This window comes from Rhamphochromis sp. 'chilingali', assembly GCF_963969265.1.
Source record: "Rhamphochromis sp. 'chilingali' genome assembly, chromosome: 13".
In the NCBI taxonomy this organism is placed as follows: Eukaryota; Metazoa; Chordata; class Actinopteri; order Cichliformes; family Cichlidae; genus Rhamphochromis; species Rhamphochromis sp. 'chilingali'.
In genome coordinates this window covers 30,394,273-30,414,226 of record NC_137940.1, presented here as the reverse complement: position 1 = coordinate 30,414,226, position 19,954 = coordinate 30,394,273, and the positions used below count along the sequence as shown (strand labels likewise).

Genomic DNA, 19,954 nt, shown 5'->3' with positions numbered 1-19,954 from the left:
TGCATACCATACTATTAAGATGATATTTTTTATTTCTAAAGTCCCATCTCCCTGATGGAGTCCACTCTCCATCAGTTTAAATAGCAGTTGTATCTCAATGTTGGGAAATGACACGTCACTGGCTTAATTTAGAGTTTCAGCATGTTATTCTGTTGGTTTGGTTTCTTTGACCCCTTTTCCATCGGTTTTCACCGCCCTCCTTTGGCAGATCCTGATCATGTTGTCATTGTCATGTAAGTAAATCCCTCATTCCCTGCCATTTTGCATAGTGTCATTGACTTACACCACCATTTATTTTTCTTTTTGTTGATCAGAACTGCCCGTGGTACAATGAATAATTGCATAGCTGACATTATGTGTGAATATTAACACATTGTTTGCATACATAGGAAAGGGAACGCAGATCACCTGCCCTCAATCTCCACATGTCTGCGTTCCCTGAGAACAGTAGCAGTGCCCTGCAAGTCTACTGCCACCAGGAGGGAGTCAAGGTGAATGCACTAGTAAAAAACAAACAAACTAGAACCTTTCTTCTAAATGCTTTCTTGAGTACCTGCACAGTTAATATAACAGCCTTGATGATTTAGTTTGGGGGTTTTTGCAGGATGTAATCATTCCTGAACTGATGAAGAAGTTGGATATTCTGGGAGATAATGGGGTGAGTTCGAACCCACTGTAAAAAAATCACTTTAGTCTTAAAATTTCTAATGAGTCTTTGTCAATGTTGTATTTTCTAAAGAATCTCAGAAATGAAGAGCAGGTGGCTGTGATCCAAGCAGGGACTGTGATCTCACTCTGTGAAAAGGTGAGTGGAAAGTTTCTCTTTTCTGACACACAGTGGACAAACATTGCTATAACACCCTGTTACCACAGCAAAGCCATTTCATTCAAGCCTGCATATTTGATATAGCAAGGATTTAATGCTGGATGCCCTCACTGATGCAACCCTCCCCGTTTATCCAGGCATGGGGCTGGCACTAAGAGTACATTGGTTTGTGCCACACCCCTTGGCTGGGTTAAACATCCCGAGCAATGGACAGTGCACAAGGTGAAGGAGAGAGTGCAGATAGGGTGTTGTGGGTGGAGTTGAGTGTCAGGGGTGATTTGTGAGAGAAGAATAGCAGCAAGAGTAAAACAGACTGTTGTGAGCTCTGCTATGATGTATGATTGGAAGACACCGTAAGAGTGGCAAACTTGAGTTGGTTTGGACATGTGCAGATTGATATATTGGACAAAAGGATGATAAAGATCGAGCTGCCAGGCACGAAATAAATGAGAATGACCACATAGAAGAGTCATGGAGGTGGTAAAGGAGGATATGCAGAAGCTCAGTGCAACAGAAGAAGATGCTAGAGAAGGGGTGAGAGAGGCAAAAGAAGAAGATAAAGACGGATTTCATTTAACTCATTTTTTGTTTAATTTAGATTAATCTTATAGAAGCAAAATGTGAATCCCACACCTTTCTGTGTCTTCATCTGCAGTGGTTGAAGCAGATAGACAGCACTGAGGCTGCCCTCACGCAGAAGATGATCGACTTGGAAAATGACAAGGTGAGAAAGTTATCTACAAATGCATAAAATTCAGCTTTCTACAACATATTCAAAGCAACGTGTTAATATTATAGTCTCCTGTTGTTATTATGTCAAAGAACTTATCAAGACTAATACGTAATTATAACTATACTACTATGTACAACATGCTACCTTCTACCAAGCCCTGCATTATAGATTATAACATCTTATTGCAGGAGCTGTTTAGTAAGCAGAAAGGATTCCTTGAGGAGGAGTTGGACTACAGGAAGCAGGCCTTGGACCAAGCCTACATGGTACGAAGCTTGGAGCAATAATACACAGCGTGCTTTTACCTGCATATGAACACAGACATATCTACTGCTTACCATTGTGTATATTTTTACTTACAATGGCTGATGATAAAGTAATTCAGGAATGCAGGGGTGCAGCATTATCATTTCAGCATGAGATAAACATCTAGGACCCTGTTAACCATCACAAATGCAACATGCTCCATCAAGGTAAAATTTGCTACATTGTGTTGGGATACTGCATCTTTTACCACTGAAGTCTAAATTATTTTAATAATCTTAGCCACTCAGTTGGCCGGGATACGTGGCCACTTGTTTATGACCTAAACCTCGATCAGATTTACTCTCTCTTGATTTGAGAAAGTATGATATGATTCATTTATGAATATCCTATTTAAAGTTGCTCAGGAGAAAGTTAAAAGAGTGAGTTTAATAATAAGGTTTTAATTATATATTTTTAAAGCATGAATCTTAAAGCATTCTCCACTTCCACTGATTTAACTAGACTGTAGCCAGATAACAGAAGTTAACACTTAGATCATTCGCCATATAATTCTAACCATTTTACTTGGTCAGTTTTGGTGTTGCTTTGTGTTTATAGTCCCACTTGATATTGTGTTGGGCTGATCTTGGTTCTTACTTGGAATTTGTTGTTTGAACAATGTGTAAAGAAAAGCACAGTTTGTGTTGTTAACCAAATCAAGTGACCATGTAAAAACCAAGGTTGAATAGCCCTCAATGTAAAGTGGAAAAGTGTTCCCCATATCTGCCATGGTCACAGTGTTGTGTGTATGTGTCTGTGTGTTTGTGTGCATATGTGTATTCCCTTGTTTGTGCTTGTGCATGCCTGTGTGTGTTCCTGCATGTGCATGTGCACGTCCGTGTGTGTGTGTGTGTGTGTGTGGGTGTATACATGTATGCGTGTATATGTGGCTGGCTGTGCAGAGGATCGAGGAGTTGGAGGCCACGCTGTATAGCGCTCTGCAGCAGGAGCAGCCGGCATGCCAGGCGGTGGCTGAGTCGCTGACAGACAGGCAGAGGGAGGAGCTGAGGCTAGCCGTGGACAAGCTGCGGCGTCAGATTCTCCGGCAGAGCCGGCAGTATGACAGTCAAATCTTACAGGAGCGCATGGAGCTCCTACAGCAGGCCCAGCAGGTAAGGCTCAAAACAAACCCAGTCAGGTTGTTGAGTCCTGCCCTCCCTGAATCTGACCCCTGGTACCTGTCTGGAACTTTTAACCCCACCAGATCTCTGGTGCTTTGAAAAAGATGCAGTATCCCTGTACGTGCTACCTGTAACTCTATCTGTAAGTGCATATGTAAAAGTGGGTGAGTGGAAAGATGAGACAGAATGACCTTGGATTTGTGTGAGTGTTTGTGTGTTTCATTGTGATCTGAATACCCTGACACCTTCAGTATCCCTCCACTCAGCAGCCCTTTCGATACTTTACACCCATGGCTTTTGGCATTGTGTTATCCATTGACTACATGACACTACATGTACTCTAACTCACTAACAAAATATCCTCTAACCGTACTTACTGCACATTTTTAATGTATCTACTAATTAATATGCTCAAACTACTGAACCGATTAGAAATCAACATGTTTGCAGGTCCGAGAAATGCATCTGATTTAATTTGTGATATATTTTACAATAATAACTCTGAGAATTATGCTCACTTAAAAAGTCCCCACAGTGTGGCTTTTATTAACACTCGTTCCAATTTCTCTGTAGTTAAGAAGTGATATTTAACTGGAGCATTCACCTCAACCTCAATTTGATTTGCTGCACAAGATATTAACTTCAAAATGTCATGTATTTGTTTTAAAATATGCCTGCCTGCCTCAGTTGTATTTATGTACTGTATAGTGAGCACTCACAGTGGAAAGCTATTTAAACTAATATGTTAGGAACAAAGAACCGAGTCACTGATGAAGCCACTCAGCTTTTAAGTCTCAAACAGTGTCACTGTTAAATCTGCTCTTCAGTTGCCATGGCAGCTCATTCCAACAGCTGCCATGGAGACAGTATGGCATGATGGGAAAGTCAGAAGACTATTTGGAGTGTCTGCAGGAATAGATTGATAGCAGCCTAACTTAACTGTTGAACCATGTGTGAAATAAATAAAGAAATGAAATGAAATGTTGTTGCACCTGAGGAAATGATTGTGTCAGAATCAATCAGATGTGTTTCGCGTGGCCACGAGCTAACCACTTCTGTCTTTTTGTTGCAGAGAATAAGAGAGCTGGAGGACAGGATTGACTTGCAAAAGAGACAAATAAAGGAAATAGAGGAAAAGGTACACACTCAAATTTGACTTGTTTTTTATTAGTGCAAGGTATCAATGACATCTTCTGTGCGGTGGTGTTTTCTAAACTTTTTGTCACTTTTTTCTTCTCTCTCTTTCCTCACCTGTTGATTAAACCTCTTGTGTTCCTTTAGTTTTTGTTCCTCTTTTTATTTTTCTCTTTAGCATTTATTCTTTGGCCTTAATGAAAATGCCCATGGACCCACATCAGGTAGAAGTAACTGTATAATACTAGAATTCGGCACAGTTTTGATGCCTGCCAATAATTCATAGGAAAGAGTTCAAATTTTCTTTTCTTTTTCTTAGGTGTTAAGGTGCTGTGGTGGCGAGCGAAGATGAGATAAAACCTAATTGTTTTTTATGCATTTGTAGACAGTTCAACTAAACCTTATGGCCTTTTTGATAAATGTGCACTTTTGCAGAAGACTGGAATGCAAACATATTTGAAAATTTAATAAATAACCAGATATACATGAGAAGAAAGTGAGATTTATTTATAAGTAACATCTGTTATAGTGATCCCTGGACCTGGAACATAAAACCCCAACTCCTCTGTAAAGCAAACACTTTGATTTAACGAGGGAAAAATCTGAATCAGACGATTTACAAACGCAAGAAGAGCCACAGCCTCAGCTGAAGGAATGCCAAGCAGGACAATGGAAGGGGACAAATGGAGAGAGGAGAAGAAGAATGAAAGCACAAGGCTGACTGACAGGGTGAACAAGCTGAGCGCCAACTGGATATGGAGGATTTTGGCAAAGTCCAACGTCTGTGCCGTTTCTAAGGAAACAGCAGTGCGTCTAAGTTCGCTGAGCAGGAGCTGAACTATTTGGAGGTTTCTTGACGCACTGAAAAGGAACGAACGGTGAAAACGCAAAAACAGGTTTGTTGTTTCACTTCACCTTTCATAAATACTCCTTTGCAAATTTGTCACCAAGGATGGCTTCGATTAAGGTTTTGTGACTTTGTCTATTTTTAGATTACAAGAAATCTGTAAATGATTGAATTTCTAATAACACTACCACTGATTTATGTAATTGCACTGTTACACATTTGCCACACTTGATTGCCAGAAATCTCAAAAACCTTTTCGTGAATAGTTTCAAGTAGGAACTCTTTTTTCAGCTAAACTAATACACTGCCAGGTGGAAGTGGCATGCAAATAGCTACCATAACGGTTCAGCTGAGTGGGACACCGTTAATGCTTACATCCTGTCACGGTGCTATAAGCAGACACCTCGTGTCACTGGTAGTTGCATGCATCTTTCTGCACCTCCTTTTTGGTATTAAGGAAACAGTCTTTCAATATGAATCTGGTTTGTGGATGTCTTTTTAGCATTGCAATCATGATTTCTGCAAAAGAGATATTTAGCAAATGTACTTTTTTACCACAAAACCTCTGTTTCCATCATATTTAAGAGGTGCCACGAATCTCCATAGCTGATACTTCCAAGCCAGGATAACTCAGAGCAAAACAATAGGTAAATAAAAAACACTACAAACAAAAGAGAAAAATTGGTGCTTGTTTAATTTTTGGAGTGGACCGTCCCTCGAAATGTTTAGGTTCACGTTTTTTTTGTATATATCTTCAAACAATATTCAATCAACGATATTACTCAACGCACACTATGTCCAGGAGCAATCATCAGTGCAGACACAAACTGTTGAACTGAAGTGATTGTATGACATAAAACTTTTGTATGTTTGTCCAGTGTGGTACAGTAGGAGGTGAAGGATGGGAGTGGATGATTAGAAGGAGGCGTAACCTGATAGATTATTGTGTGTCCAACAACTTGCTTCCAGGCTGTTGACAGTGTGAATAATACATGACTGTATTTTAAGTGCATGTATCTTTATTGTGTGTGTCTGTGTTTGTCTTAGTTATAGTCTGTACAAATGTGACAGAGTTGTTAACTGGAAACATACAAGCTGCCAAAATGAATGTATGAAAACGTGTATGAGTTTTAGTTTTTTTAAGAATTGAGTTTGACACCGGCAGTTCTTGTACTGCAGGTGAAATTAACTTAGTGGGAATAAGCTGACCCAATGGAGGATCACATGACCTCGTCAGACTCAGCAGGTACCGGATGCACTTCAGTTGCCATGGTAAAGGACTCTGTAGGAGCTGATGTGGACCTGCGTGTGCTGTGTGATCGAGTGGAGGACTTGGAGCAGAGAGCGGTTTCAGCCATCCAGCCTGAGAGCTACCTGAGGAACAGGTGAGAGACTGGGTGAGAGGGGATCCAGTGACACACACATCTGCTACTGTACGCTCACTTTTGGCCAACATAATATCACGTATCACACACACCTGACTGCACTGCATGCAAGCTTGAGAGTGCACCTCTGAAAACTACTCACTGCATCTACTGCCATGTTAGGAGATAAAACTGAATCAATTTTTTTTTAATCAGAGACAGTTTAACGTTTAAAAGCTCATTTATATGATATTATACGGTGTTAAGATGATGTAATGCGATCTTGTTTTGCTATTTGATAAGGATCAGAGAGTTGGAGACGTCAGAGAGGAGCCTCCTGCTGGAGCTATATCAGCTAGCGTCTGCCTCTCAGTTCCCCAACATGCATCACTCCCAGAGGCTGGACCAGAGACTCCACATGCTCAGGGAGGAGGTCAGGACCATGGTGAGTGCTGTCTGAGAGATTCAGTGGGTCACTGATGTAGAAAATATAAAATACATTTACAGCTTTGAATATGCAAGTTTTAGAAGATGGGAGTAATATGTACTTCAGATATGAATGAGAGGCTTGTGCAGTTTACTGGGATGGATAAAATAATATCAGATTTTACCTATAAAAATAATGAATTCCCATTAAATGCAAAGTTTTAAAGGCTGGATTGTTAATAGTTTAACACTTTTACTGTTATAATATATTTTGCAAGTAGCACACTTTATATACTTTATACATACCTTGAGTAGTCACATAAATTCACTTACAGGCCATTTTTATGCATTTATTTGGCCAAAACAGATACATACTACATGACTCAGCCACTGTTATATACTGGGTTTTTTTTTACCTACACATTCAAAAGAGTCAAAAAAGTGTAGAGGTTATTGTCTTAGGTCCCAAGATTCATTCATTTTGTCTATACCAAACATTTGCACTGAATTTGGAAAAAGAGCATTCAAATTTGCAGCTCCTATTAGACGGTTACTATCACTAAGGTATTCATTTTTATTGACACTGAAGTTTATCATTTTTGGTTGCGTCTGTGTTTTATTTCTATTGCCTGTCTGGTGTATGAAGTGTATGATTGTACTGCTCTCTTTTGTGGCCAGGACATTCTTGTAAACGAGATTTCTATTCTTTTCCTGGTCAAATAAAGGTTAAATTAAAAAAGCAACAACAACAACATGCTAGTGTGATAGTGAGCATAGAGTTTTTTTATCATCTTTGTTGAGATTACATATCTTTTAGGTATCTTTAAGAAGTTTGAATGATGGAAACTTATTTAAAGTAGTTAGTTTGCCACTGTACAGTAAAACAAATACAGCTGATGATATATGTCTTATAGATATCATATACAGCTAAGACTGTTACTACTACAAATACTAGCACACAAACTAGGCTTGTAGAACATGTTATCAAGCAAGATTCTGTTCTCTGTCTCTCTCAGACTCAGGAGAAGGAGCGAGAGGAGCGAGTGTGGAGGGAGCGACTGCAGCGTTGTCAGAGGCAACTGAAGGCCAAAGAGGGAGAGATGAGTCGACAGGCCCAGTATTTTGAAAACTTTAAAACCCAACTCCAACACAAGCTCAGCCTGGCCTGGGAGAGAGAGCAGAGCCTGCAGAATCGCATCTACACTTTAGAAAAGCAGCTACTTGACATGACTGTGAGTGCCGCCACTGGTATGACAACTATCAGAGCAGTCCGAATCACTGGTGGTACTGTGCAGTGCTTGGAAGAACAAGACAGACTATCTTCCATGAGGGGAGAGGGCGAAGGAGAAGAGGAGACCAAGGAAGAGAGGCGAAAGAAATGGCAGCCAAGTGTTGGAACTGAGAGAGAAGAAAGGCGAAAGGGCGATGAGGGAAAAGCAGAGAACAGCATAGGAGGAGGAAGAAACAGTGACACAAAACAGTCCTCAAATGAGGCAAGGTTACAAGGATTCATTGTCAGCCTGCAGGAGGATCTCAGAGTACTGCTGGAGAGAGAGGAGGAGAGGATGACTGAGAGGAAGAGACTAATGGAGCAGCTCCAGGAGGCCCAGGAGAGCAACCACTTCCTCAGCTGCAGCGTGGATGAGATGAAGTCAGAGATCCATCAGCTGAAACTATCTGAGAACTCGCTATTGGAGGAGCTTGAACACCTGAGAGAGGAGAACCTAAGACTGCAGCAGGTCCTCAGGGATTCGGCTAACCACATACCAAGCCAATCATCCGCATGCCTGAGTCCTGAGACCAGCACACCCAACTCCAGTCTGGCTGTTAATTCTGGGACTGCCAACATTTTCTCATATTCCACTGCCACGGGACAGCCATCAGTGGCTTGCTCAGGAGAGGTTTGTAGGATCCAATTAATATTCCATCCATCCATCCATCCATCCATTTGCTTCCGCTTCTCCTTTTCAGGGTCGCGGGGGACGCTGGAGCCTATCCCAGCTGTCATAGGGCGGGAGGCGGGGTACTATTAATATTAATATTTAATATTATTAATATTATATGAATGTTTTATCTATCTATCTATCTATCTATCTATCTATCTATCTATCTATCTATCTATCTATCTATCTATCTATCTATCTATCTATCTATAATATACTACTATAATAATAACTTAATTAGGTAGTCTGACTGTGCTCTCTGAAAATAAAGCTTGATTACAGCAGGAGAAGTTCCATATTTCAAGTTCCTTTAAAGTTTTAAGTACAAAGTACAATAAGAGAGTCCTCCCGAGTATTTACTTCTGGGACATCAGGAGTTCAGGACATTACTGATATCTAAATATCAGAACATATACGATTTACTGATGCCGGTTTGGAGACAAACTGCTGTTTTTAATGTATTCACTTATTATCACCTATTTGTGAACTTAGGCTACCAGTGTTAATTGTTAATTAATTAAAATGTTTTGCAGTGTGAAAATTATCAGTATTTCCCATAGTTGAAGGAAGCATAGGAACTTTACAATTCTTTGTTATAAGAATTGTTGTTATTCTATCGACTTTGTCAAATATTTTAAAATTGTGATTTTTGTGCAGGTGCAGCCTTATTCATCAGAGGTTCCACTTGTTCACCACCAGGCGACAGCAGAGAGCACACAGAGCAGCACAGAGCATTATTCCTCAGCAGTTAAATCAAAAATGCCAACTAAAAGTTATCCTGTAAACCTGTTTCACTACGGGTCTGAATCCAGTGCCAACTTCAAGTCACTTTCCTTGACTACAGAATCAATAGATGAGTTTAAACTTGGAAGCTGGTGCTCTGAAGGGAACTTAAACGTAGAAGAGAGCCCCAGTGAGGAATCTGATGCCCTGAGGGAAGCTTACAGGAGCTTGGGGCTAGATAGAGATCTTAAAGCTCTTCAGGAGCAACGTGACAACCTGAAGGTTGCTCTGCAGCACACACAGAGTCAGCTAAAGGAGATAGCTGAGGAAAATGCTCAGCTGAAGTTACAACTCAGGAAGCAAGCAGAGGAACTAGAGGCAGAGACTGAGCAGAGGTCTTCAGCAGAAAAGGTATTTTACACGTGGTTTAGTAGTCTTATCATTTTTATTTTCCACCAAAGACATCCAGTATATCACTGATCAAACTCTGTATCTCTGTACAGATTAACACACCCTCTACTTATGGTGGGAATGATCAACCCAGGTCATCTCCTACCCAAGATGGCAACATTCTTGCTCTTGCCCAGGATGATCTTATCCAAAGCCTGAATCAGGAAAACGGGGCATTGGCAGAGAGGATCCAGGAGCTTTTGGCTCACATTGAGCGCAAAGAGGATGACATCACAAAGCAGCAAACCCAACTGATGGAGCGTATCTCCCAGCTAGAAGAGGATCAGGTCAGGCTGGAGCAGGAGAACCGGGAACAGGGGTGTTTGATCTCAGAACTCACCAAGAAGACTGAGGATGATCTGAACACCATCATGGATCTGCAGCAGAAGTTAGTCCAAGGAGAAGAAGCTTCACATTTGATGTTCAATCAAGAAACTGACTCTACGAAAACAGGATCAGTATCTGGTAGTCAGCATAATAATCTCTGTGATTTACTAAAAAGCAGCTCACAAAAAAATCATCTTCATCTTGATTCACAAAAAGATGAAGCAGCCCAGCTGACCAATTCAGTCCAGAACCTCAAAACAGACCAAGAAGAATTGACTAAATCCATAAATTCACTCAGAGAGCAGCAAAGAGAAGTAGCTCTGTCAGTCCAAGTACAGACAGAAGAGAAACAGCAATTAACTCGGACAGTATGGGGACTGAAGGAGGAAAAAGACCACATCTCTAAAGCTCTGGCTGACCTTAAACAAGAGAAAGAGCAGCTGAGCAGGGCAGTCTGTGGGCTGAGAGATGAAAGAGAACACTTTAAAAGGTCCATAAACGGCCAAAAAGAGGAGAAAGAGCAGCTAACCAAGTCTTTATCTGCACTTGAAAGAGATAAAGGGGCAATATTAGAATTTCTCTCAAGTGGAAAAGAAGAGCGAGAGGAAATAATGAAGTCACTGCAGAGTTTACAGACAGAAAGAGACCAGTTAAGCCAGACAGTGCTGTATCTGAAACAAGAGAGAGACAAACTAACCGATTCTCTTAAGTGTCTGAAGGAAAAGAGAGACCAGGAGCAAATATCTCACAGTTTAAAGGAAGAACACGACAGGTTGATGAAGTCAGTAAGCAGCTTGGAGGAAGAAAAAAGAAGAACTGAATATTCAGTCCGTTGTTTGAAACAAGCAGAAGAGCAGATAATGCAGGTAATTCAAGACCTTAGGGAGGAAAGAGACAGCCTACAAGGTCTCAGCATCCAAAAACAAACAGAGGAGAGGAATCAAAAGCAGCAGATGTTGAACTCAAGCAGCGCTGGTTTGACGAAGAAGAGTGAGATTCCTGCTGAGACTGCAGATTATGCTACACAAAGATGCCAGACTAATAACCATGGTGGAAACTTAATACAGGTATTGAGAATGGAGTGCATTTGTGCATGATGTCAGGGCCTGTTGTGTCAGTTTACAGAATATCCTTTCAGTATCATGGCATGATTTTTGAGGCATCAAATTTTTTGATTTATAGCAGGAAGAAAATGATCTGATGAGAGAGATTGAAACTTTGGGAGCAGAGCTAAAGAAGTCACAGGAGGAAATGGACAAGAGCCGTGCAGAGGTGGGTTTAAGCGAGTTTGTTATTAGTTTAGAAAAATTGTATTATGCAGATTTTTTCATCCTTCTTGTCATCATATTATTTTCTTAGAGAGCCATAATATATGTTTCAAAACCACACTTTCCTCATTTTGTATATATCTTCAGATCAAGAGGCTTCAGGGTGAACTGCGTCATTCAGAAACGAGGAGGGAGGAGGTGGAGAGAAAGGCGAGCCAAGCAGCTGAAAACGCGATGAAGCTCACAGATGTTGAAAATCAGATGGAAGAAATCAAGAAGGAAAATTACAACCTCACAACCCAGGTATTCAACTAGATTTACAGATACAGTCAAAATGATACCAGCCCCTAAATCTGCAACATGTTCTACATGTTAAAAAAGTGCAAAACTTATATAATTAGTGTAAGAAGATTTGATTTTCGAACATAACTGGTTGAGTCTCCAAGGACATTTCAAGATTGGTTGACTGGATTGTTGGAAAACGTATTGATCACAGGGCTTTAATTTTACGCGCTTCAATAGAAAAACAAAATACCAGTAACAGTGAAGTTTACCAGTTCCTGCAGCCACGAAGCATCTCCACAACAGGAGCGGCTTACTTTATACTTCTTAAAACAGGCACACTGGACTTAATTTTTAAGAAATAGAGTTTAATCACACCATAAAGAAAACCCCCCAGAGCTTTAAAGTCCTATTTACATTTTGTCTTGCACATTCGAGTCGACTTTTATGTTCTTTTTGGTTTAGATTGGAGTGTGCTGAAGTTTCCAAAGTTTACACCTTTGCCTTTCAAGTCTACTCATTTATAGTCTTTGATGATACTTTTATTCTCGCCTCCTTCTAGCCCTTCTTCTAAGTCCTTCACAGAAATAGTCGTTTTTCTCACCTGCTGTTTTCAAACATCCCTTCAAAGAAAAGCTGTTCTTTCTTTTGCACCTTTTTCCAAGTGTGTGTCTTTGCCTCGAACTCTGTCCCTCCTCTTTGTTACTCATCTTAAACCCACACATGCAACAATTATATTTGCTTCACAGTTGAATCAAATATAGTTGTATTAGAGTTCCCAGAAGCTTAATTGGGTTTCACCACCAATTGGTGAAATGATTAAAAAGCAGAGTTCAGGTACTGCAGGTGTTGAATAATTTAGACGTGGCTGTACTACATGAAAATCCATCAAGAATTTTAATCATTCAGTGTGTTTTTTGTCTCTGAGGCCTTTCAGCTAATTTTGTACACAAAGTTTAAGCGTTAGACCTAAAGAGCAGCTGTCTCTGCAGGTGAAGGAGCTGCAGAACAAACTGACAGGCCTGCTCCGGGAGAAGACTGACATGCTGTCACTCAAGGCTCAAACAGAGGAGCGATATAACATCCTCACAGCTCAGCTCAAAGCCAAGGTAAGAATGCCAAAATGCCTTTGTTATTTGGATTCTTATACATCATAAAATACTTCTAAGTGGCCGTATGTGTTGAACAAATTAGCGTTAAACTTAAATCATTATCATGATGCTGATATGTTGTACTAGACTGTAATACACTGACACATTCTAATTCTTGGCTGGAGACAGTTTTACTCATAAGTCGTCTGTGTGTGTGTTGATGTGATGTGTGTGTGTAAAACCCCACAGACTGTTGCTCTAGAGGAGCTGAACTCGGAGTATATAGCTCTGAAAAGAGGACAAGGCAGCAGGGATGACGTTAATACTGTTCTTGTCTCACTCAGGGCACGTTACAATGACATCAGAGCTAAGGTGGGTCAGCTGTAGTTTTGCATCTAAGTTTAAGTAATAAACTGTTCTCTCTTTATACTTAATGAACAATTGTCATGTTTAAAATTTTACTTATTTGTAGTATGATGCGCTGCTGAAAAGGAAAAGCCAGACAGACTTGGATATACCACCTTTAAAGGTGAGGAAATAAAGACTAGATTTATGTTCAGGTTCTGCTCAACAGATTTTAGTGGTTCGTTCTGACTGTCAGGTATTTTGTCCAATAACAGGCCAAGCTGTCTTGCCTAGTGGTGAAGTGTCAGGAGAGGAACAGCTTATTAGATCAGATGATGAAGATCTTGCAGAGACAAGGCTGTATGAACCCCTACCTCACACAGCAGGTCGAGCATCTGCTCAGCGATGCCGCTCTGCAGGAGTACACTGCAGCATTCACATTGGAAAATAACACAAAGACCTGGGATTACGCTAGTGGGTTTACTCCTGAATTTAGTTCAAAATATAAAAGCTGCACCAGTAAATTCATAACTGATCGGACCTGCCCGGTTGTATCCACCTCTGTAAAAAAGCATCAACAAACTGGAGTCACACCTGAAGCTGGAGTAGAGGGCAGAGGGAAAGAAATTTCCATAGTTTCCACCGAATCTTCAGGAAATCATCAAGACTGCGGTAGTGAATTCACACCTGTACTCACAGGATCGCTAAAGAAAGACGCCAACTCATCTGTGCCATCCTCACCAGTGCAAGAGCAAGCCACCGTCCAGGCGTCAGCGTCACCTGCTCTTCCACCAAATGAGCGAGAAATCACTGATACAGTGCCGGTGAGGCAATGCAAATAAATATAATTAATAAAAGCTTATTTTAAAACCTTAATTTGTAATATTTTTTATAAAAAAATAACATAGCCTCAGTTCCAGATTTCTGTGTTATGTTATTTATTGTATGTTTTCTGCCAGGCCTGCATTTATTCTCACTTCACTGCTTTACAGAAAAGTGTGTCTGTCTTATGTTTTTACAGTGAAAGATAATTTTTATAGAGCAAAAACTCTCTGAAATATTCTTTGTTAGGGAACGCTAACATGACCTCAGTGTGCCAGTGCTTAAATTATCAAACAAAGACTGTACTTTACATTAGAAATTGTAGACTCAGTGAAAGTCTAAGACAGTCTATTCTCGATCCAGGCACAGCTGTCTCCTTCTGCCGGTGGACCGCCCCAAGCAGCCAGTCAACCAGAGAAATTAGTGTTTCATCATCCGGAGATAAAGAAAGAGAAGTCCTCCCTCTGTGCCACCAGTGTGACTGGATACTTGTTGAGTCCTACCATTCCCTCCTCTGTCTCCTTTGCCAGTCCAAAGAGGAGGTTGAGTAGTCCTGAGAAGATCCTTAACCTCCACGAACAGCTACAGAAGACCCTGAGGAGCAGCTTTGAGGTACACTTAGGAGTTTTCTAACATAGAGTAACAAAAATATAGGTTAGTGCTGAATTATACGGAAAGGTTGATATAGATTTTTGCTTTTTTCTGATATGAAATAAAAGCCACTCTAATCTACAATTTGTCCTTTGAAGTTTCACTGACTTAGAAGTTATTTCCACGTAAAGTAAGGTAGGTCAAATCCAATCAGATCTTATATATCTAATGAATTCTAATATCTGTCTCCATCCCAAGGCTCCAAAGAGCAGAGGAAGGGGACAGGACCCCAGGAGGAGTCCATCACTGTCAGCTCCTGCAGACCTGAACAAAGCCTCTCAGACTAAGACGCTGAGCTTGAGTTTCAATAACGCGCAGATCAACTCTCTCACAGTCACCACAGCTATGAGCCAAGCTCCACACACTCCAGTAGTAACAACTAAACCAGTTGCCCCTAACAAGTCACCAACACTTTTTGAAGCAGTTGCATCTAGATCAGTTAATGCAACCTTCAGTCCCAGCATCTTTACTAACCATCACCTTAAAGGGGACACATCTGCTCTTTCTAGCTCTTCTAACTTTACTTTTTTCACCCCGGCTGCAAATAATGTCAAATCCATTTTAAGTAATGGCACTAATGAAACATTATCCTCAAAAATTACAAAGAAAATCACTGCAATCCCTGATGTATCCTATGCCGCGCATAAAGCTTCTCTACAGAGGGTTGCTACTTTTGACTCTGCTGTTACTAATCCAAAAGCCACTTCCTCAGATCCAACTGCCTCTCAAATATCAACTGCCCCTGAAGTTACAACTTTCAACATGACTTCTAAAATGGATGGTGCTATCCCTGAAGTTTCTCAGTCCAGTCAGCTGTCTCACTGCTCTCCTGAGAGATCGAACAAGTTTGCCACAACATTCACCGCTCGTTTAGGAAAAAGACCAAAGCCAGGTACTGTTCATACCACTTGGTTTAGTAAACTAATAGTAAATTCTGGATATATTAAGTCCTGCTATCTGTGTTTGTTTTGGTGTGGTTTAGTAATAACTAGGGAATAATAAAAGCAGCAGAGAGCATAACTGTACTTGACTTTTCTGTGTCCAATCCCCTCCAGAAGCTCCAGCCGAGGTTCGTTCCATTGAAGTCATCAAAACAGTGGGTCAGAGCAACCTTATGATTGGCTGGGAGAGACCACCACTCGATGAGCTGGGATGCAGTAATGGCACGTTTGTGTATGGCTACAGGGTAGGTAAACAATACATAGGATTATCTTCGTTTGTATGTGTTTTTCTTGTACTCATTATGTCTTGTTATCTCTCAGGTGTATGTTGATGGGGACTTTCACAAATCTGTCATGAGCTCAGCATGCACCAAGGTATCCACAGCTGTACAAAATCCATCCTGTCATGATAAATAAGTAAATCAAAGTATGAATGAAAGCAGGGCACACAAAGTAAGTCTTGTTTCTGTCTGTGCAGTGTATTCTTGAAAATATCGACCTGAGTGTCCCTGTCCACATCAGTGTGCAGACACTGGGATCTAATGGACTTAGTTCAGATAGTGTACACACCGTGTTTCGGACCTCAGTTAGAACTGAGCCACAGTGAAGCCACAGTGAAGCCACAGTGAAGCCACAGAGATGCTCAGATCAGCAGGTTGGTCCAAAGATTATTATACCAGTTTTCACCAGGTTTGAATATTAATATGTATATTATTATATTTTTTTGAATCTCTGTAGAAATACTGCAGATTCCCAGTGAGTTTGTGCCATTAGTGATTGTTTTATGCACTATAGCTGCATTTGTAACATAATTATGTACACTGCTAAAAAAAAAATGAAAGCAAATCACTTTGAAAACACACTAGATCCTAATGATCTGGACCACGTCTGGTGTTCTACTGGATGCTGGTCAGGTGAGCATGGGAAAGTCAGTGGTATCAGTTCCTTCATCCTCTAGGAGCTGCTCATATACTTCCACCACATGAGACATGATTGTGCACCAGGGGAACCCAGGACTGACTGCACAAGCGTAGGATATGACAATAGGTCCAAAGATTTCATCCTGATATGGAATCGCAGTCAGGATGCTGTTGCTTAGCCTTTAGATGTGTGTGCGTCCCTCCCCAGATATGGCTCCCCAGACCATCACTGACCACAGCTTAATGCAATACTCAAAAACAGTCAGAAAAGATGAGGGAAAAACGTCAGTGACCTCAACCTATAAAACCATTCCTGTTTTGGATGCTGCCTCATTGTTGTGCCTCTAGTGCACCAGCTGAAACTGATTAACAGCCCCACTGCTACTTAACTGACTAGAAGTTTAATTTGACTTGATGATACACTCTAATAAAAAAGTGTTCCTTTAATTTTTTTTTGAGCAGTATATACATATTTTCATTTTATCGTGTTACAGCGTTCACATTTGAAGAACAACAAAATTCAATTAAAAGTATTTTCTCCTGTGTCCTGCGTGTTGCCGCAATATACCACTAAAAAGACTGTACTGTGATAATCTAATTTCTTTCTGTCCTGCGTGTCCTATGTGTGTGTGTGTGTCTGTCCTTCAGCACAGAAACATCTATATCTGCAGGCCTCTGAGGGAGCGCCCTCACCTCCGCCTCGACTGAGACACAGTCACACTGCTGGATAACCGCTCCACGTCAGGCTCAGGTCAACCAATCAGAAAAAACTCCTCTCACACGGTTATTGCCAGCCTATGATCATGCGGTGACCTGTGGTCGGCCACTAAACCTCAAAATGATGAACTAAAGATGTCATACAAAATACTGTGTAAGATCCTTGCCTCGGCTCTCAGAGTTAATGTGCATGTAAAAGCAGGTCGATCCTCATTGGAGGACCTTTCTGTTTTACAGTCTCATCTGCTGGACTTCTTAAACGAGCGAGACGTTGTGCTTGCCGGTCCACACGATTGCCAGTTTTCTCATGAAAAACTGCTAAGTGCAAATGTTTATGAAGCCAAGCTGAATCATACTGTAAAACGCTGCCTGTGACACCAACATGTACTAACACTGGTCAAACAAGACATAAAAATGACAAAGGGATGTCTGCTTCTGCTGCACTTTTACACTGTGTTAAACACAGGGAGATAATGTGTCACACTGCTTGTCATATTACTGTCTCTGTGGACTGTGGACCTGAGCAGCTGCCTAAAGGGACGTGAAGTATTTGAAAAGCCTTTTTGACAGCAACACACACTGTAAAATGTGCTGACACAACCTTGTACACAAAGTTCACAGTACTTGATTTTTACACACGAAGCCAAATATTTGAAAAGATGTTTCACTCCAAAGACTTCTCTGTTTCCTTCTCCTCATAGGTCTACAGGACTTCTTTAATCACAGACGGCAGATGTTGTTTAAGTTTGAAAAATTTGCACACAATCAGTATTGAAATCTAGAAGAAGAAATTTTAAAGAAGAGATTATCACTGATATTTTTTTGTAGAGATTATAAAAAAATATGCCAATATACCACACACTGTATGTCTTTTTGTATGAGTGACACTTTCATACCTAATAGATGTCATGTTTGCACGCTTGCATTATTTTATTTTTTTTAAATTATAACACGCTATGTTCTTTTTACTATTAACTGTATGTACGGGTGCAGAGTGATCATGGTGCAGCAAAGGTATTTTTCTATCAGTAATTGATAATATTGTTTTCCCATTGATTCCTTACAGCTGTGCAGAGAATAAATGTTTATATGCAGTCTATCTTTACTCTCTGTCTGTCTGTGCATGTGCAGTTTTGGTTTTAGAATTCAAAAGGTATGACACATCTCTGAATTAAGCAATTTCCAGTTTCTCTGTGGTAAATTGAAGTCTTTAACGCTCCCTTAGTGGCTGGCAGTTAAATTAAATAAGCCATTAAAAAACCTACTGGATTAATACAAGAGATATTTTGGAGCTATGTGATTATTCCAGAACAGCAAGCTTCACTGATCGGGTGTGCAGTAATCTTTCCACGCAGTCAACACTAGATGGCAGGCACTGAAACCATCATTGTGTTGGCTAAGGTGCTCTTACTCTGTGATTGTGTGTATAAATCTGACACCTTTCACCAGAGGTTTAATGGAGTGGATGATGCTGATGTGCACACAGAGAAAGGCTGAAGTTGCCTGACACATCTCACCGCTTTCCTTGTTCATTACAATCCAGGCACAACACCAAAAAGCGAAGAAGCATTTAGGGGCAGCAAGGTGCCAAATATTCACCTGCTGTAGTCGGCAGATTTGGAAGCTCCTCTGAGAATGTCATCGCTCATGCTCAGCAGAAATAGTGCTAGGTGAAGGGAGGTGGGGGGACTGTGTCTTTGTTTGCACTGAGTGAATGGAGCAGTGACTTAAAAAACATTTCTACCTAGGGTAAGTTTAAAACTTGTGTTTTTATATTTATTTCACATTTTAGGTCATACTTCTTTTTATTAATTTCACACACTCATTTTTAATTTCCCTGTTGTAAGGGGTTTGGGAAATGGGTCTATCCTTACTTTGAGGTAAATCACATAATTTGAGGCCCAGTAGAGTTTTTTGGGGCAGACTATGATCAGCTGGCTTTCATTGTTGATTAAGCCAACTGCATTTTATATCATCCTCATCCAGTGTAATACTAGAAACCAAAGAGCATATTTAACTTACAGTCTTTAAGTTATAGTCTTTAACCTAACAATACAGCAAGCATGGACAACACAGTCTGCTCCGTGCCAGTCTAAATTAGTACAACACTGAAATACTTTTCCATAATACTGCAAGCTATTCCTGCACTAATAAAACCTTTGAATAACTCGATATCATTCACTGAAGAAGGCATTTCTAGACATTGTTGAATGTTCTTCTCCATGTACTCCAGCTTCCTCCCAAAGACGTGCTTTTTAGATTAACTGGTGCTTTTGAATTGGCTGTAGGTGTGAATGGTTGTCTGTTTCTCGCAGTTAGCCCTGTAATTGAATGTTGACCTGTCCAGAGAGTCCTTCCACCCACCCTGAATTAAATAAGCAGTTAGGAAGATGAATGGAAAGCACATTTTAGGAATTTCTTGAAATGTGATAACCTTGTTGAGGCAATTTTCAGTTTTCTATAAGAAGTAGGAATGTTAGTTACAGACCTAAATGTTTTAGATATTGATGTTTCGTATGAAACCTAATTATTTTTAACTGCTTATCAAACTTGGGAGGGTGTGGATGGTTTTGGGGGGTGGTTGCTTCCTGCCCAAGCTATCACAGAGTGCAGGGCCAGGTACACAGGTGTGGTGTATGAACAATATAACAATAATGAGTAATTATAGCACAATAAAACTTAGATAATTTGAAAGTGGTGAGTGGAAATGCAATTGG

At 40.5% G+C, this 19,954-nt stretch overlaps 2 protein-coding genes across 2 annotated transcripts; both read left to right on the top strand.

Moving 5' to 3' along the window:
• Positions 1-93: 93 nt before the first annotated feature.
• LOC308409121 (janus kinase and microtubule-interacting protein 3-like) lies at positions 94-4,564 on the top strand. The gene is made up of 10 exons (XM_080901665.1): positions 94-233; positions 390-491; positions 605-658; positions 740-805; positions 1,482-1,550; positions 1,748-1,825; positions 2,768-2,977; positions 4,059-4,124; positions 4,268-4,344; positions 4,440-4,564. Exons 2-9 carry the CDS (start codon positions 426-428, stop codon positions 4,316-4,318), a joined length of 660 nt encoding a protein of 219 aa, XP_080757791.1. The 5' UTR covers positions 94-233; positions 390-425; the 3' UTR covers positions 4,319-4,344; positions 4,440-4,564.
• LOC308409119 (uncharacterized protein) lies at positions 4,381-18,325 on the top strand. Its single transcript, XM_080901662.1, has 18 exons — positions 4,381-5,016; positions 6,147-6,352; positions 6,635-6,776; positions 7,774-8,658; positions 9,358-9,834; positions 9,927-11,267; positions 11,383-11,472; positions 11,616-11,771; positions 12,743-12,859; positions 13,091-13,213; positions 13,314-13,370; positions 13,462-14,010; positions 14,372-14,620; positions 14,858-15,551; positions 15,715-15,845; positions 15,922-15,975; positions 16,079-16,255; positions 17,169-18,325. Exons 2-17 carry the CDS (start codon positions 6,180-6,182, stop codon positions 16,205-16,207), a joined length of 5,367 nt encoding a protein of 1,788 aa, XP_080757788.1. The 5' UTR covers positions 4,381-5,016; positions 6,147-6,179; the 3' UTR covers positions 16,208-16,255; positions 17,169-18,325.
• Positions 18,326-19,954: the final 1,629 nt, after the last annotated feature.